We start from the raw sequence: 16,413 nt of genomic DNA, 5'->3' as shown, positions 1-16,413 counted from the left end.
AAATATTCGAATCAACGAACATCTGTCGCAACGTTAACGTGTAAATACAACCAAGACGTCCGGGAAAGAAACGAAATAAAATGTCGCTTCTAAAAATGGCATGTTTTAGTGACGCCACACATCGAGCCTTGCCTGAGTATGAATCCTGAGTAGATCGTTTACTGCCATTCTGCTGAACATGCGTCCATAAGCCAATAGAAATGGCAGTAGTGACGTTGTACAGCAATAGCTGCAGTCAAGAAACGGTTCTCCACCAGTTCATTGAAAAGCTGGAACCGCACTAGCACTGACGCCTTTAGTGCATAATTAGCGTAATAGCAGCCTTTTGCATCCCAATGCCCTCCATGTGGAATGCAATCGGATTTACAAGAATTGATGTTCGATATATAGTCTATGCGGCTAAACTCGAGTTGTTGGCCGCTAACGTCTCGACATCATGGCGGACTGATTTTATGGTTTCGACAACAAATGATTCACCATGGGAAACATCAAGTCGTTCAAAACTAATTTCGTTAGAAGATTTTCGCATTTATTGTGACTTACGAAGGAAGGCCCTCACAAATGCGCTCGAAGTCTAAAAAAATATATCATTAAACAATTCTTAAATTTTGAAAAAACTATAACCTCTGGTTATGCCTTCAGTCAACGATGCACCCTCCAGACTACCTACTTCCAAAACAGTTGGGAAAGAGGAAGAAAAAGGGGAGTATATGTAAATCTTAACTCTAAATAATCTACTTGACAGTGCAATTGAGTTGCCGTATGATGTACGTTTACAACGAATGTGAATGCGAGCGAGCAGTTGATAATTACAATTTGTATGTGCGGGCTTAAGAACTGCAAAGTAATGATGACAAAAGCCTTCTTTCCTTTCTTACAGCCTCCAACGTAGAAACGAGAAGAGCTACAAAGCAATTGTAATTTATTATTCTTTACCTGCCTGGGTATTGTTTACGAAGATAGGAAACACATGAACAACAAATGTAATTACAAAATTGCTATATTGTTGCTTTTTCATGGGTATACAGACGTTCATATATATATTCATTTTCTCTCTTTTATGATAAACACTAGTAGCCTAGTAGTAGTAGTAGTAGTAAGTAGTGTTGTCAGCAAGTACGCCTGCCTACCAAATACCAATACATGTGCAATACACAGAACAAAGATTAAAAGTTTATGCTACTCTCTTCTTCTTTTGTATGTGTTTACCTGTCTGGCTGCAGTAGCTTTTACATTTTATCTCTTTGTGTGTATGTGCAATATCGTGTATATAAAGTATAACAACGGCAAATGTATGTACTACGTGCTGTAGATTCTTAAGATTTACATGAATTTTTATTCCCTTCTTACCGTAGAGAAACATATTTTCATTTTTCATTGGTTGCTGTTGTACGTTGTTTGTTTTGAATCTGCTTGGCTTCTTACACGATGAACTAAGAGTTATATGTTTTATCATATAAAACATTAGATGTTTTATTATTCCGATTGATGTTGTCATTGTTATGCATTGTAGTTATTTTGTAGACTAGATTGTCGTCAATGCGCTTATTTAAGTAGTGAGAAAACTTGATTTTTTCCAGCCTTTTATTTCAAATGAAAAATGAATGAGAAGCAAGTCAAAATACTTCTATCTGCTCTTATGTGCTAGCTAGCTAACGTTTTACTTAGAGAAATTGAGATTTTTCCTTTTGCTTTTTTTTTTGTTCTGCTATTAATACGAAGAAGAGGGAAAACAAAAAAGTTAAAATCAAAGTAATTAATCAAAGCGAAGCGGAAACAAAGTTTGAAAAAAAGTGCAATCTCTCTTAAAGTAAAGTAATGAATACGCGCTCTTAGGTTTGACTTTTCTGAATCTTTTCTATTAGTCTTCTTAATTTTGTATGCATAAATTTGGGATTATTTGGAGTAATATCTCTAAATAGTAAATCGTAGCGCCAATAGGGTGTGAATTGTAGATTTCGAGCTTTTCTTCCTATTATTCTCTGCTCTATTCTGCTTTCAAATAATTGCATAATTTTCCAGCAATTTAGTTTAACTTTAAATCCGAACTTACCTCTTAAGGCAAATGAATAAACAAACGTGCATACATACATACATACATAGCCGAACAAAAACAGCAAGTATGTGAAAATCTTCTGGTTCGTGGCACTTGTGTTTATGCAGCTTTAAGTGCTAAATCAACATACTTCACTATGACGGCGACCTCTCGAGAATCAAAGAGGAAAAAAAAATTTAAGTAAAACACCAAATAATCTTCCAAAAGGGTTTCATTGCGTGCACAAGGTGAGCTTGCGAAGCGCTTTGAAATATTAAAGAGATTTTTTCAAGAGTTCAACTTGAAAAACAAATTCAGTTCAGTTACCATTTGCTAAATAATCACTTGGATGGATTTCATTTTGAAACGATATCCTACTTTTATCCCAATTTAAAAAAAAAAAACTCGACACGCAATGACATTTTTTCATTATTTTCTACACCGATGCTAGTTGACGTTTGGATAAAATTTCAGAAAACTTTATAATAACATTTCACTTGTCGGCCCGACTGCGCTTGCATATCTAACAAAAAAAAAAAAACAAAAGTTCAGAAAACCGTCGCCATCTTTTGAAAATTATAATAAAGAAAGTACTTATGCTTCTTTCCTTACTTCAATTTTCTATTTTCTATTTTATAGATGTACGTCTACGTGTCAAATTGGTAGCCAATAACTTTATAACATCGAACATGTTGTGAGTTTTTCATCAACTTTTGAAAAGTGTTGTTAGAAAAATATGTCTTTGATTCGTCCTGTTGATATTTGCGTCTGACAGCTTACAGCTCCTTTAAACAACAAATGCAGGCAATAAATACAAAAAAAATCATAAACAAAAAAAAAAATAGAGGAAGAATTGTCAGAACGTGATGAGAATAATTTGTGATATCTAACGAGTCACATATAAATCATAAAAATGATACTGAAACTATTAAAGATTTTATAAAATTATTAAAAAAGTTGAACAACATGCTGCAGAAAATAAATATTTCTTTTATACATTGTGAATTGTCTTAGAAATGTTATTCTGTCCATAAAATTCACTTTGCATCCACTTTTCAACATAAAACTCAGATTGTTCTTGCAATCAAAGCTCCAAGTTGGGAAAAGCATATTAAAATTACGGATATCGAGTTAAGCAATGCTTTTGCCTGTCAAATAAGTAAGTTTGCTTTAATTTGGCTTTTCATCCTTATAGTTTGTCAGTTTGAAGCCATTGTGCCCAGGCACAGCTGGATGGTCGATGGTTTGCAATGCCATACTTACAGGTGTGAAATGTTAAGAAGAATTTCTTATTACACCTTGCAATTGACTTCTTTGCGAATAACTGGGACATCATACGGACATCAATAATCGGCAACGCGTCACTATTCCTCGCTGGTTGGGTTCCTAACTCTAATTTAATTTAGCATTATACGTTTACCTCTATATGTCCCTTAATACCATAGATCGGAACTTAAGCAATTTAAAGCATCTTTTATCAAAAACCTACAGTTATCCTCCACGGCAATCCCTGAGATATCGTGTTAAAATTCGGCAACATATCACTATTAATTAGTTTTAAGCGCCCGCGTCTACATTTCTGTTAATAGCATTTCATCATCAGCATTTTCCTAACCGGAAAAATCGTAAATCGTTTTGTTCTTTTTAGGCAAACTTTGCTCTGCAGATCGTTCAGCAGCAAATACATTGAAAAAGACCGAAAGTGCTAAACGGATCAATTTAGAATATGGTCCGTGATTGAAAGTATATGCAACTTCCTTTACGCGTCTTTGTACGTGTTACAAGAGAAATGATGAGATTAGTATACCTCCATTGGTATGAATGACCAGTTTCGTTGCTTTTTATATGTTGCGATTCCACAATTCAGTTGTAACCTTTTCAAATTAAAGATTCACAATTATCCGTTTGGTTCCCTATATTTTATTTAAGTGTAATAATAAGTCTGATAACGGAAGCCCTGTTTTCTATATAAATTTGATAGCAAAACGTCGGTTTGCGTCGGTTTGAATATCTTTGTAAACCTATAAATCCAAGTGCACATTTAATTGTTAAAAATGAAGTATTGTGGGGACAAAGTAAGACCAAAATTACCACTATATCAATGTAAGATGACGAACATATGCATTTCAAAATCAATGCTCAAAGGTGTTCAGACCTTCATACCATTCGGACTTGATATCTAATAACGATTAGTAGAATAAGCAAATATGATGTACTACTTAATAATAGAAAATTCGAGTGAAATGTTACTCTAACTTTCAAGCTGGGTTAAAGATGAATAATTTTTAGGTTGAAAGATTTCGTAAACAAGTAAAGTGATTCGGTTGTAACAAGCAACACTCCACAAATTCTTCTCTTCTATCTTTATGTACGATCATAAATATAAACACTCTGGTGTGTGGTGTGTGGTGTTTAGCTGGTTGGCCGGCCCTTTCATTCTTTCAAAAACAAAAAATTATGGAGCAATGGAGTTGTTAGCAATGCCGAACGCTACGGAAACACTATTAGCAATGCTTTTGCTGCAATTTGTGGGAACAATTCGACAAAGACGGTATAGAGTTCACGTAGAATAAGCATAGAGTTGGTATTTTTAACTTGGCTTCACTTTCGCAAATCATGTGCTTTCTTTAGGTAAGAAAATTAAATTCAGTCGGGACAGAATTTTTTATACCCTTCCTCGTTATCCTAGAACAGACAATAGAAGAAGAAAAACAAAATGTTCCCGCCCTTAGGCGTGTGATAGCCGCGTCCTTTGAAAAGTTTAGGTCAATTCCAATTTCTTTTGCAAATTTGTGGGCGATACCTTCATTTCTTCATCAGAAGTTCACCTTTTCTTAATAAATTAAAGAGAAGGTTAAGTGGCCAGAACGAGGAAGACGTGAAGAAACGGAGCGTTATAGGGAAGTGGCCGCAGCCTGGCGGGGCTGTGTGCCCAACCTTTACCGACTGAACACCGCCTGTAGCTAAGACCACCGTAAACTCTGTCGCACTGAGATTTAAACCCAGCCATACTGACATTAGTCACGATTTTTACCTACTCGCTTGCTCTTGCGGACAAGATAACTAGCTCTGGATGGATGACGTCAGCAGCATACTTGGTTTTCGTGTGTGTGAATGATGCAATCAATAACAAAATCAAATGAACATGAATGAAAACAAAATTATGCAAAATTGTTGATAAAACAAAGTGAAGTGAAATAATTTGTTACATTCATATAATTTCATATTTTCACTTCTTGGGAGAACTTTAAATTTTAATACATGTGTCTTTACTGCATTTATTTTCTTTTTATTTATAAATTAACATAGGCATTTACCTGTAAGAACTTTGAGAGCTATTTTCGCCCAAAATCTTTCGCTACAGGTGTTTTGTCACAAGAAATTTCTTCGTTTACCTTGGTTTTCCTTATGTGCCTGTCCTACCGTTCATCATCGCTGCAGCAAAGCCAAATCCCTGCAGTTTTCGTTGCCTTTGATAAAACAAACTGCTTTAAACAGATTTCATTGCTTTGTTTTCTCACTTTTTGTATTTCCTTAAAGAATTATGTCTTAAAACAATATATTCCGGTACTTCTAATAAAGTTTGTTTTTTCGATTTCAATTTGTATGCGACTCTCGTATTTCTTTTATAATAGTATTCTAAATTCTTATTAAAGATTTTTACTTCGGGGAAAAATTATATCTCGGTAGTTCTAGTAAAATTAGTTTTATTGATTTCACAATTTCCTGTTCATGTTTTAGTCAGTAGCTCTTGTAACTCGCTTCCCTCTCACACCTCGCACTAAGCGTTTTCCTGTTCGCTCGATCGGTCTGTCGCGCTTCGCTGCCTTTACTCGTCTCCCCATTCACTTTCTTTCGGTTGGCCTAGTACTCACACACTTGCCTTAATTCTTTCCTTGCCTACTTTCTCCTCTCTCATTCTTATTCTGCCTGACTTACTCTAGCGCCTCTCCACCCTGTGAGTCCAAAACGAGGGACGACTTCGGTTGCTCACAGACCACTGAATTGCAAATCATTCCTGGTTTTGTATTTTTAATTCCCACATTCTTTTTTCAATCTGCTCTTTCACATTTATACTGAAAGTGAAGAAGATATGCCGGTCCTTATATCCTCGCTTATTCGCCTTAACTGGGAGTGCTTTAATGAAACGTCGACACCGTCGTTTGGACGAGGATATCAAAAGTTTGTTGTCATCACTTTCAAGTAGTCGCAATCTTTACGAAAATATTATTTATATGTGTATAGGCAAAAGCATATATATGTACAGATTAATTCGCCGCCATTGCAGTCAGCTCATACCTGGCTTTTCGATTTATAAAACATTCTTCACTTTGTACGGGTTAACGAAAATGAACGTGGCTTCCGTCTACACATTCAATCACTTCAATAAGTATTAGGAATATTTCAAACATCATCTATTGTACAACAACGCATCACAAGAACAAGTTAGTCGCATCAATTTTTCCTAAAATGTATTCAAAAACTTCTTTTGACACGCGAAACCTTTGCACGTAACAATATGTACGTTTTAATTTCCATCGTTGAAAAATGTAAGAGGATTTGAAGGGTTCCGCAGGGCCACTCCACCTAATGTATATATATTTAATAGCAATATTTTACAATATGTACTTAGAAGTGATTAGTCTGCTGGCGATAACACCAATATATCCAGTAGAGTGATGACTTTTTAATATTTGCTGATCCTTGCTCTCTGTCTCCCTCTCTCTCTCTCTATATATATACCTACCTATCTCTACCTATCTATCTCTACCTATCTATCTATCTATCTGTCTATCTCTCTCCATCAATGCTAGCGACAATATATGACAACATATGTAAAGGTTGATAATACAGAATTGACTACAAACTTTGGCGAATTAACGACATGAAGTAGACAATGGGAGTAGGATTAGAAAAACAAAAAAAATAAATTGAATTAATTTGCTCACTTTTCACAAATTTTTAATTTTTTGTTTTCGTTCAGCTGTTTGTGAGTAAACAATTTTGTTCGAAATGTATTTTGATATCTGTTTAGTTATTATTTTTAATTTGCTACAAATGCAACTCTGAACAACGAATACTAACCCATATAACGTCTTTTGGACGAAGACGAAAATTTAGTTCGATCCGAACCGTTCTCAAAGCTGTTAGTCCTTAGCCCAAACACGTCGGCCCATACAATTTTATTAAACTATTTCAAAATTGTGACTTCTAATTTGAACAAAAGAATACGAGACGGATAAACGTGCAGACGGACGTACAAGCTTAATAAAAGGTGGGCCTAACTCAAAGCCTTGCACCACAAGCGGTGTTGGGTCTAAAAGTTGTCTTTACATTTTCATTTTTTTTGTGGAGGGACGAGTAGAACGCTGATCAGTAAGATTTGCAATGACTTCCTATTTATGCGTTTCAATTCCCTTTTATGTTATTGCAATAAAAACTAAATAATTTTTTTTTTTTTTTTTCTTTTTGTAAATGACGAGTAATTACGCTTTTACGGTTTTTGACATCCTTTAAATTTCCGCTTTATTATGCAATTATCGGTTAAAAATGGAAACCTTAAACAACTTTAATTGACAAATAGCTGGCATTTGCACTTTCATAGTTCGGTTGATTACGCTACGCCATTGTTGTGGTTTTTCGCAAGACTTTATCAATTGAAATGCAAATAATCTCGAAAAATTAATTGTCCACCGCACCGTCATGTGTTATTTGAACTCTTCGATGGCGATTGTTAAACTTTTAAAGCATTTACTTAGTTTCTTCTTTCGCTAACCCATACCCATACCAAGCGCACCTACTGTTTGTTCTTGAACCCCTCCCCTTCCGCAATTTCTTTACTCCTTGCAATTAACGAGCTTGCTGAATACATGCACGTACACGTAAACAAACATAACCATTATTTGTCAAAGAATTAAGTTCTCGGTAACGTTTTATGTATGCATACGATCTTTTTATGCATGGATGTGGGTGTGTGCACGTATGTATATGTGTTTTCTTGCACTAAGCTTATATTGATTGCGATGTGTCGTGTCGAAGCGATTTTTGTGCTGTTTGTTTGTTTGTTTGTTTCTTATACTGTGATGTTGTACATACGCAGTCATTGTTGTATGCTTTTCAGCAAAAGATGAAAACAAGTCTTTTTTTTTTCTCTTCTTATATATATATATATATATATATGTATTATATTTGAAAAGCAAAACAACACATTATAAGCTGCTTTCCTTGTTGCTTTTATCACCCTTGCGTGTATTTATTTTGCCTCCCCGAGTAATTTACTAAGTATTTGTATATTTCTCTTTTAAAAACAACAAAAAAAAAAAGAAAAGAAAAAACAAAAATATTTATACCGCAGTATGGGTAAATGGAGTTTATTTCTTAATACATCTTTCATTGAATGAACGGTGGATTATCGTTCGCTTCGGCATAAACTCACACGAACACATATCAAAACATACTTACAAACACATAAAGTATGGTGTACCGAGTTGATTTACTATTTTTCTAATTCATTGCTTTTTAATGACTTAAGTGAAATAGTATAGTTGAGTGTCTGCGCATAAACATATACACATATAAATATACATATATATATATATATATATATATATAAATATCTTTCTGTCTAACTACATTTATGTGCGAAAAAGAAAATTAAAAAATATACTGGGGAGTTAAAAGTAATTAAAGAAATAACACTAATTGAAACTGAAATTGCTTTTAGCTGGCAAATGAGAAATTTTAAAATACTATTTAAAAAGAAACGTATCCTTTACAGGAATTTAAAAAGAAGAAAATTTAATCAACGTAAGAAAATGCAATTGATATTACGTTGTTTAATGTTTCAAATAAGAAGCAAAAAGAAAAAAAAAAAAAAACACCACTCAACAACTTATGGTGTTTATCTTTCTTTGCAGCTGGACTTAAATACACCGACAACCAGCGCGTCATCATTCACGTCAAGGACGTTAACGATGAGCCGCCCTATTTTATTAATCGTCCATTACCCATGCAGGCGGTGGTTCAACTCAATGCCCCACCTAATACGCCAGTATTTACTTTACAAGCCCGTGATCCAGACACGGACCATAATATTCACTATTTCATTGTACGCGATCGTACCGGTGGGCGTTTCGAAGTTGACGAACGTTCAGGGGTGGTGCGTACTCGCGGCACAGATCTTTTTCAATTGGATATGGAATATGTATTATATGTTAAAGCTGAAGATCAAAATGGTAAGGTAGACGATCGCCGTTTTCAAAGTACACCCGAAGAACGCTTAAGCATAGTGGGCGGCAAACGAGCACCACAATTTTATATGCCGAGCTATGAAGCCGAGATACCAGAAAATCAGAAAAAGGACTCGGAGTAAGTGAATAAAGACCAACGAAATATTATTCTCTTTTACTTCTTTTGCTATGGAAAAGTTTCTTCGCTCCCGCATGAATATATTTTATGTATTTATTTATTTATTTTCTTGCCTAAACGCACACCATACTTTATTTATTTTTTCTTTCTCACTTTGCTTTCAGCATTATTTCGGTGAAAGCCAAATCATTTGCAGACCGTGAAATTCGCTACACATTGAAGGCTCAAGGCCAAGGAGCGGGTACCTTTAACATAGGTCCCTCGTCGGGTATTGTTAAGTTGGCCAAAGAATTAGATTTTGAGGATTTACGGCAACCGCACGTTTACTCCTTAATTGTAACAGCCACAGAGGATTCCGGCGGCTTCTCTACCTCGGTTGAGGTAAGAAAACAATTTCTTCTTTTGTGCGTTTAAACCAACAGTTGAAACACGAATTCCGTCATTATTTTATATTGTGGCGCGTTACGTTTATTTCATTGTATTTTGTTTCGAAAAGTTCAAGCCATTTGTGTAACTCGTTGTTGCTTTAATTTAATACCACTAGAGATTTGTTTCTATGCAAAAAGTTTTTGCGAGTGATTGCACTTAAAAGCATCGTTTCGCTTGAACTTAAGTCAAGTGCTTCAAGTAAGAAAGAACGAAAACCTAGAAAAGACATAAAACAGTAATAAAATTGACATTTTTATTAGAATTAATGAAGGAAAAGTTTTTTGTTCTCTCTCTCTCTCCCTCTCTCTCAAAGATTTTGCACACAATGAAATTGACGGCAATAATATTGGAAAAATTCTTATCGACAGAAACGATTAAGTGCATATTCTCTGTTCTGTTTTTAGCTTACCATACGTGTTACAGATGTCAATGATAATGCGCCCAAGTTTGAATTACCCGACTATCAGGCGCATAATGTAGATGAAGATATACCTTTAGGTACAAGTATACTGAGAGTAAAGGCTATGGATTCTGATTCAGGCGCAAATGCAGAAATTGAATATCTTGTGTCTGATGATCATTTCGCTGTCGATTCGAATGGCATTATCGTTAACAATAAGCAGTTGGATGCTGATAACAATAATGCTTATTATGAATTTATTGTTACGGCCAAAGATAAAGGAGAACCTTCCAAGTCGGGCACAGCGACGGTACGCGTTTACACAAAAAACAAAAACGACGAAGAACCGAAATTTTCACAACAAGTGTACACACCTAACGTCGACGAAAATGCTGGTCCAAACACTTTAGTAACGACCGTCGTGGCTTCAGACAAAGATGGCGATAATGTGCGTTTTGGTTTTGTGGGTGGCGGCACGTCATCCGGTCAGTTTGTCATCGAAGACATTACAGGTGTAATACGTTTGCATAATAAAGCGATTTCATTAGATCGCGATAAATATGAACTGAATGTTACGGCCATGGATGATGGGTCGTGTTGCGTTAACGGTGACCAAACAATACATACATCCACTGCTGTTGTTGTTGTTTTCATAACTGACGTTAACGATAATAAGCCGGTATTCAAAGACTGCGGCACTTATTATCCAAAAGTGGAAGAAGGTGCTCCTAACGGTAGTCCAGTTATAAAAGTTGTCGCCACCGATGAGGATAAAGGCGTTAATGGCCAAGTAAGTTTGAGAAACGTTATAACATTTATGTAATAGTTTATCTTAAGTGTGACGTACATTCATATATTTTCTTATCCTTTGTTTAGGTTAAATATTCGATTGTTCAACAACCGAACCAAAAAGGTACAAAATTTACTGTGGACGAAGAAACCGGTGAGGTTTCGACCAATAAAGTATTCGATCGTGAAGGAGATGACGGCAAATTCGTATCAGTTACGGTAAAAGCTACTGATCAAGGTGAACCCAGTTTAGAGGGCGTGTGTTCGTTTACGGTTGAAATAACCGATGTCAACGACAACCCTCCACTGTTTGATCGTCAGGTTAGATATTGAGATGTTTGGTTAAAACAGATCTAATATTCTACTGCTTTCCTTTTCGCTGCTGTAGAAATATGTGGAAAATGTGAAGCAGGATGCTAGTATCGGTACAAATATATTACGTGTTTCAGCGTCCGATGAAGATGCCGACAATAATGGTGCCATTGTTTACAGTCTTAGTGCACCATTTAATCCTAATGATTTGGAATATTTCGATATACAAGCCGAGTCCGGTTGGATTGTTTTGAAAAAACCGCTTGACGTAAGTCTTCGCTTAACAAAATTGTTTTTTTCTGATTTTTTTCTTCTTTTTTTTATTCATTTTGTTTAATACATACTTACAATCTACCTTCGTGTATCAAAAAAACGAACCTTACCTGAAAATTTTTACTATGATTTTATTTTCGTTTCTCTGTTTTTAAAACTTTCTCTATTCTTGGTTCTTTTATACTAAAGACACTTAGCTGCCGCTTGCATTACGGTATTTGCATCGGAATATTTCAAATTCGATAAGTTCAAGAACATACTTCTTTTTACTAAAATCCATGGTTCATTTTTCTTAGAGGCGTTCCGTAAATATGTAATGTATTGTAAGCCTACATAGCGACTAATAACGACAAAGACCTTATGCATAATTTTCCAGTATTTGCGACATTGACCACAGCGACGATAGCCGATGGACAGGGCCTATTACGCTAGAATATTCGGAAGATCTCTGAGGTATATTTGTAGCGCTTTTACAACAGCTCCAAAAATACCGCCATCATTCTAGGCTTCATATATCGTATATTTAGTTAATGTAGATTTTTTCAGATAATGTGTGTCATATAGATGACAATTTCCAGCATATGTCTCAGCTAATATTAGAAACAATTGATAATATCTAGTTTTTATAGTCTTTAATGGTAGAAGAACGGCGATTGTGTTTACGGTAAGCGTCTTCCTAATACTGCCAATGACAAAGAGTGGCCTTCAACTTCGCGCGCTAATTGTCGAAATGCTTCAAGCAATCTTAGACCTTCTAACTTGCGAAAGCCAAATCTTTTCATCTGACATTAATTATGAAATAATTGGTAGTAGAAATACCATTAGTGTGCCTTTAAATATTCTACTATTCTGGCGCTGCTCTTGTTTTCGTAGAAAAACAAGAATTTCCGTCCGAAGGTTGGTATCTGATTCTTTTTCTGAGAGTTAGCAAATCACCAGCAGCTGATTTGCTGAGTTGAGTAAGCGAGGTCCAGTGTGAACTCGCACTTGGAAACTTAATAACGTTGGCAAACAAAGTTGATATTGTTTAAGAATTATATGGATCCATCAGTTAAGATGTTACATCAATAAGTCATGCTACGAACTTATTGGGTGAAGTGAATGTGTGACTATTATCTCAGGGTATTTAGTGTGCTAACCTCAAACTTTCGTCTCTAACATTGATTAATAATATGACATATGTAAAAGTCTTTGCCCATCACTCTGTTAAGTGTATACCAAGCAACTCTCGATAACTGGTACTTGTACCGTCGAAAGTTCGCAGTATACATGTCAAATGTCTTTCCCTCATCGTTATTAATACCAGTGGTAGTTATGGGACCTTTACATGGTAGAATTGCAATCTAACGCGAATGCAAAACACAACAATCTATGTCTTTGACTATCCATTCTCAATAGCAGACAGCTCCAATTAGATCTTTTCTCATCCACTTCCACTTAATTGCCTTTGGCAATTAAACCTTGGCTCGCATATCACATCACGATTGATGTGCGCCTTTGTTGGTATTCATACCACATATCCAACAAATACCGTACGTGTTCTGTGTGTCTCTAGTATAACGAGGACTGAAAATCCAACCGCTAATACTCTCTAAACCATTAACTAACTCAAAAAAAAAACAAAATTAATTTAGTTCTGTCAAGTCCTTCCTGGCAAAGGAGTTGACTGTAAACTGCTTATAATTATCATTATATTTTAAAATCCTGTCATTCTTCAATTCTTTTCCTATATTGAATCTGCTCAAAAGTTAACTTTCCTATTGAACTAACAAAAATATTTCTGTTCGATTTACTAAATATTAAAAAAAAAATTTCTCGTTTTTCTAATGAAGAAGAAGAATATTTTAGGGATAATGTCGTTTATTATATTAATTTTTATATAAGTGTTTATTTTGTTACTAAAAAAAAAAAAAAAAATTCGAAAATTTTCTTTTATCGTTTTATCGTTTCGTTTAACTGCACCAACTTTTCATTTTTACTTTTTAGTGGCTTTAGTTAGTACTTAAATAAAAGCTGTTTTTAATATGGTTTAAAAATAATTAAAGAAAAGAAAAAAAAAAAGGTGCTTCTTTTTATATTAAATAATTAAAAGCAGTCTGAAAAGGATTTAGTAAAGCAGTGCAAATTTTTGAAAATTCATTGACATATAAGCGATAAACCAAAAAAATGCTTAAGCAAAGTTAATATATTTTTGGTCACAAAAAGACAAACAGAATAAAAATTTTCAAGTCAAAATTTTGTTATATATAATGAATACTATTATTATTATTATAACTAGTATTATTACTATTATTATTTTTTTCTCTCTCATTTATTTTGCTTAGTCTAGAAAGAGTTTTAGAGTGAATTCAATTAATTGGCTCTCAATTAGCAAAGTGAACGTTGAATTGAATAATAAAATTGTTTAGTGACGTTTTTAATGTTTTCCCGACTTTATACCAATGTCGAGGTATACTATTTAAAAGTATTTAAGAGTCTCCTTTTCTAATTAAAGGGAAAAAAGAAGAAGAAGAAGAGAAAAAAAGCACACTTCACCCATAACCAAACAGTATTAGTCAACTAAACGCATTTAAACCAACACTAACATAACTTTTGTGTGACATTTTCATTGGTTTAAGAGAAGAGTCGAAACTTGTTAAAAAAAATAAAAAAAAAAATTAAAAAATAAAAAATAGTAACAAAAGCATTCAAGTTTACCATAACGATGAACTACTTTTTGAACATCGTTTGTATTGATGGCCTATTTTCATATCTTTATATACATGAAATTTGTATTTTTCCTTCTTTACTCTAAAATTATTATTAATTTTTGTATAACCATTCCTAAAATCCTTAACGAATCCACTTAACCCTTACGCGACCTGTGTATACATTTTTGCTGGTTGGCGTTGACTTTTTACACTTTTGAATTTTGAAAGACTTCAACCAAATCTTTTGCATATAATGCATGCTTACTTACATATATATCTATTGTTTCTTTAAGTTAACTGCACCTTTGGATTTTAAGTTCATTTTCTTATACATTTTCTTATACATATATTTTCTAATCATTTTTTTTCTTCTTTTGATTATTTTTCTTCTTTTTTTTTTTTTTCTTAATATATTTTCTTTTATTTCATATATTACGCGTTCAAAACTTAAACGTTTGACGTTTGATTTACTTAAAACGATTCCAAACAAAACAAAAAATACCAAAAAAAAAAAAAAAAACACTGAAAAGGGTTGCTATCCTGTAAGTAATTTCTTCAACAACGGAGATACTGTTTTGACTGATTTCATATACATATATATATATCCTGCTATATAAGTGTTTTATTTTCATTTCATGTAAGATACACATTCGTTCGCTCACATATCACTGTTAAGTAATGCCATATACAGTAAATCACAAATCATTGATATGAGTGCAGTTGACCACCCCTCGTTACTTCCGCCTTTTCGCACATGCAGGCAGCTAACAAAAACACATCGTCATATAAATAAATAGTAATGCATTTTCTTTGTGTAAGCGAAGATCACGCGATAGTCTCAAAGAAAATTTCGATCATTTGCTGCGGACACAGTTCTGACCGAACTTAATTTGCATTAATGCAAACTACGAAGAAACTTTAGCTTTCCTTTCCTTTTTTACAAGGAAAAAGCATAGGTCTTCCTGGACAAAAGGGCAAAGTCAAGTCTGTTCGGGCCCCTTCTGGCCTTGCAGTACGGAGAAAGATTAACTTACATGGACCCAGTTGGTCTCGTTTCAGATTGATTTTCATTATATCGACATAGTTAAGGATGAAAGTTTGCATCAGCTTCAGGTCTTTCAAGGTTCCGTGCAAGGAATTCGTATTTACGGATAGAGGGATCGGAGCACTCTAACGCGTAGTTGGTGAAAAGGGGGGACCACGGACATCGCAGCGTGGCTACACTCAAAAGGAAAAACGATTTTCGATTCTCACTTCCTCTTCACGATCATTATTAACCAGTAACAACTAAAGCCAAATTTTTTCCTCTAAGATTTCTTCGCCATCATTACCACATTCGATTGTTCTCTTGTAAATGTCTTTATATGAAGCTAAGAAGAACAGGTTCTTTACTTAGGCTTTGTTCTCCCTCCAATTCAAATGGATTCCTTTCATTCATTGAATTTGTCTGAAATTACATTTTTTCTTAATGTCTTTAGAATTTTAAGTTTTTCTAAACTATTTTAGCATACTTAGCATTATAGATATATTTTTCTAATACATCTGATATGTCACTTCCTATGTTCAGTAATAGTCCTTGGACGTTTTCGATAAGCTAGTCAAAAATCGAATTGGCCCCCTTTAGATACTCGGAAAATTTTTGAAATTCCAATAACTATTTTAGTTTTGCTCCTAGGGCCTAACAAGATACTCAGTGAAAAACTTACGCATTTCATATCAAGAAAGGTACATTGTTGATTACTTATTTTATCGGTTTTTTTTTTTTTACAAGTCGAAAACCTATTTGACTGCGCTGCGTGAACTAATAAAAGTAAATTTTGCAATTTTTACGCTCTTGTTCTTCGATTCTATGTTTGTAAAATTAAAGAATTGATCACTGCAACTACCAAAATAAACAAAATATTAAATTGTAACGTAAACTGCCTTTCGATTCTACAAAGTCTTTTTCAGATTAACAGCTGAATTAAGTTCGTATCAGTTGAATTTGAAAATTCTTTAGGCACACTTCTATGTTTGAAAAAGGTTATCCACATGAATAGCTTGAATAGCGCAATAGATAAAATTCGCGATTATAAAATTTCTTAATTTCTTTTATTTTACAAGTTAGCTTAGAATTA

The 16,413-nt window shown here is 34.2% G+C and overlaps 1 protein-coding gene across 3 annotated transcripts in view; it reads left to right on the top strand.

The window, feature by feature from the left end:
- The window catches only part of LOC119640578 (neural-cadherin), a 267,493-nt gene that overhangs the window by 101,251 nt on the left and 149,829 nt on the right, over window positions 1–16,413 (top strand). For 2 of the 3 annotated variants that reach the window (XM_038038714.1, XM_038038713.1), the window contains exons 3-7: window positions 8,953–9,403; window positions 9,568–9,784; window positions 10,237–11,022; window positions 11,109–11,342; window positions 11,410–11,601. In XM_038038714.1, the coding sequence (XP_037894642.1) occupies window positions 8,953–9,403; window positions 9,568–9,784; window positions 10,237–11,022; window positions 11,109–11,342; window positions 11,410–11,601 (1,880 nt within the window). Of the gene's footprint in view, window positions 1–8,952; window positions 9,404–9,567; window positions 9,785–10,236; window positions 11,023–11,108; window positions 11,343–11,409; window positions 11,602–14,826; window positions 14,839–16,413 lie in introns of all 3 variants that reach the window. The other variant, XM_038038712.1, reaches the window with a different exon arrangement.

The sequence above is a fragment of the Glossina fuscipes genome, unplaced genomic scaffold (genome assembly GCF_014805625.2).
Source record: "Glossina fuscipes isolate IAEA_lab_2018 unplaced genomic scaffold, Yale_Gfus_2 121, whole genome shotgun sequence".
In the NCBI taxonomy this organism is placed as follows: Eukaryota; Metazoa; Arthropoda; class Insecta; order Diptera; family Glossinidae; genus Glossina; species Glossina fuscipes.
This window is presented reverse-complemented; position numbering and strand designations above follow the sequence as displayed.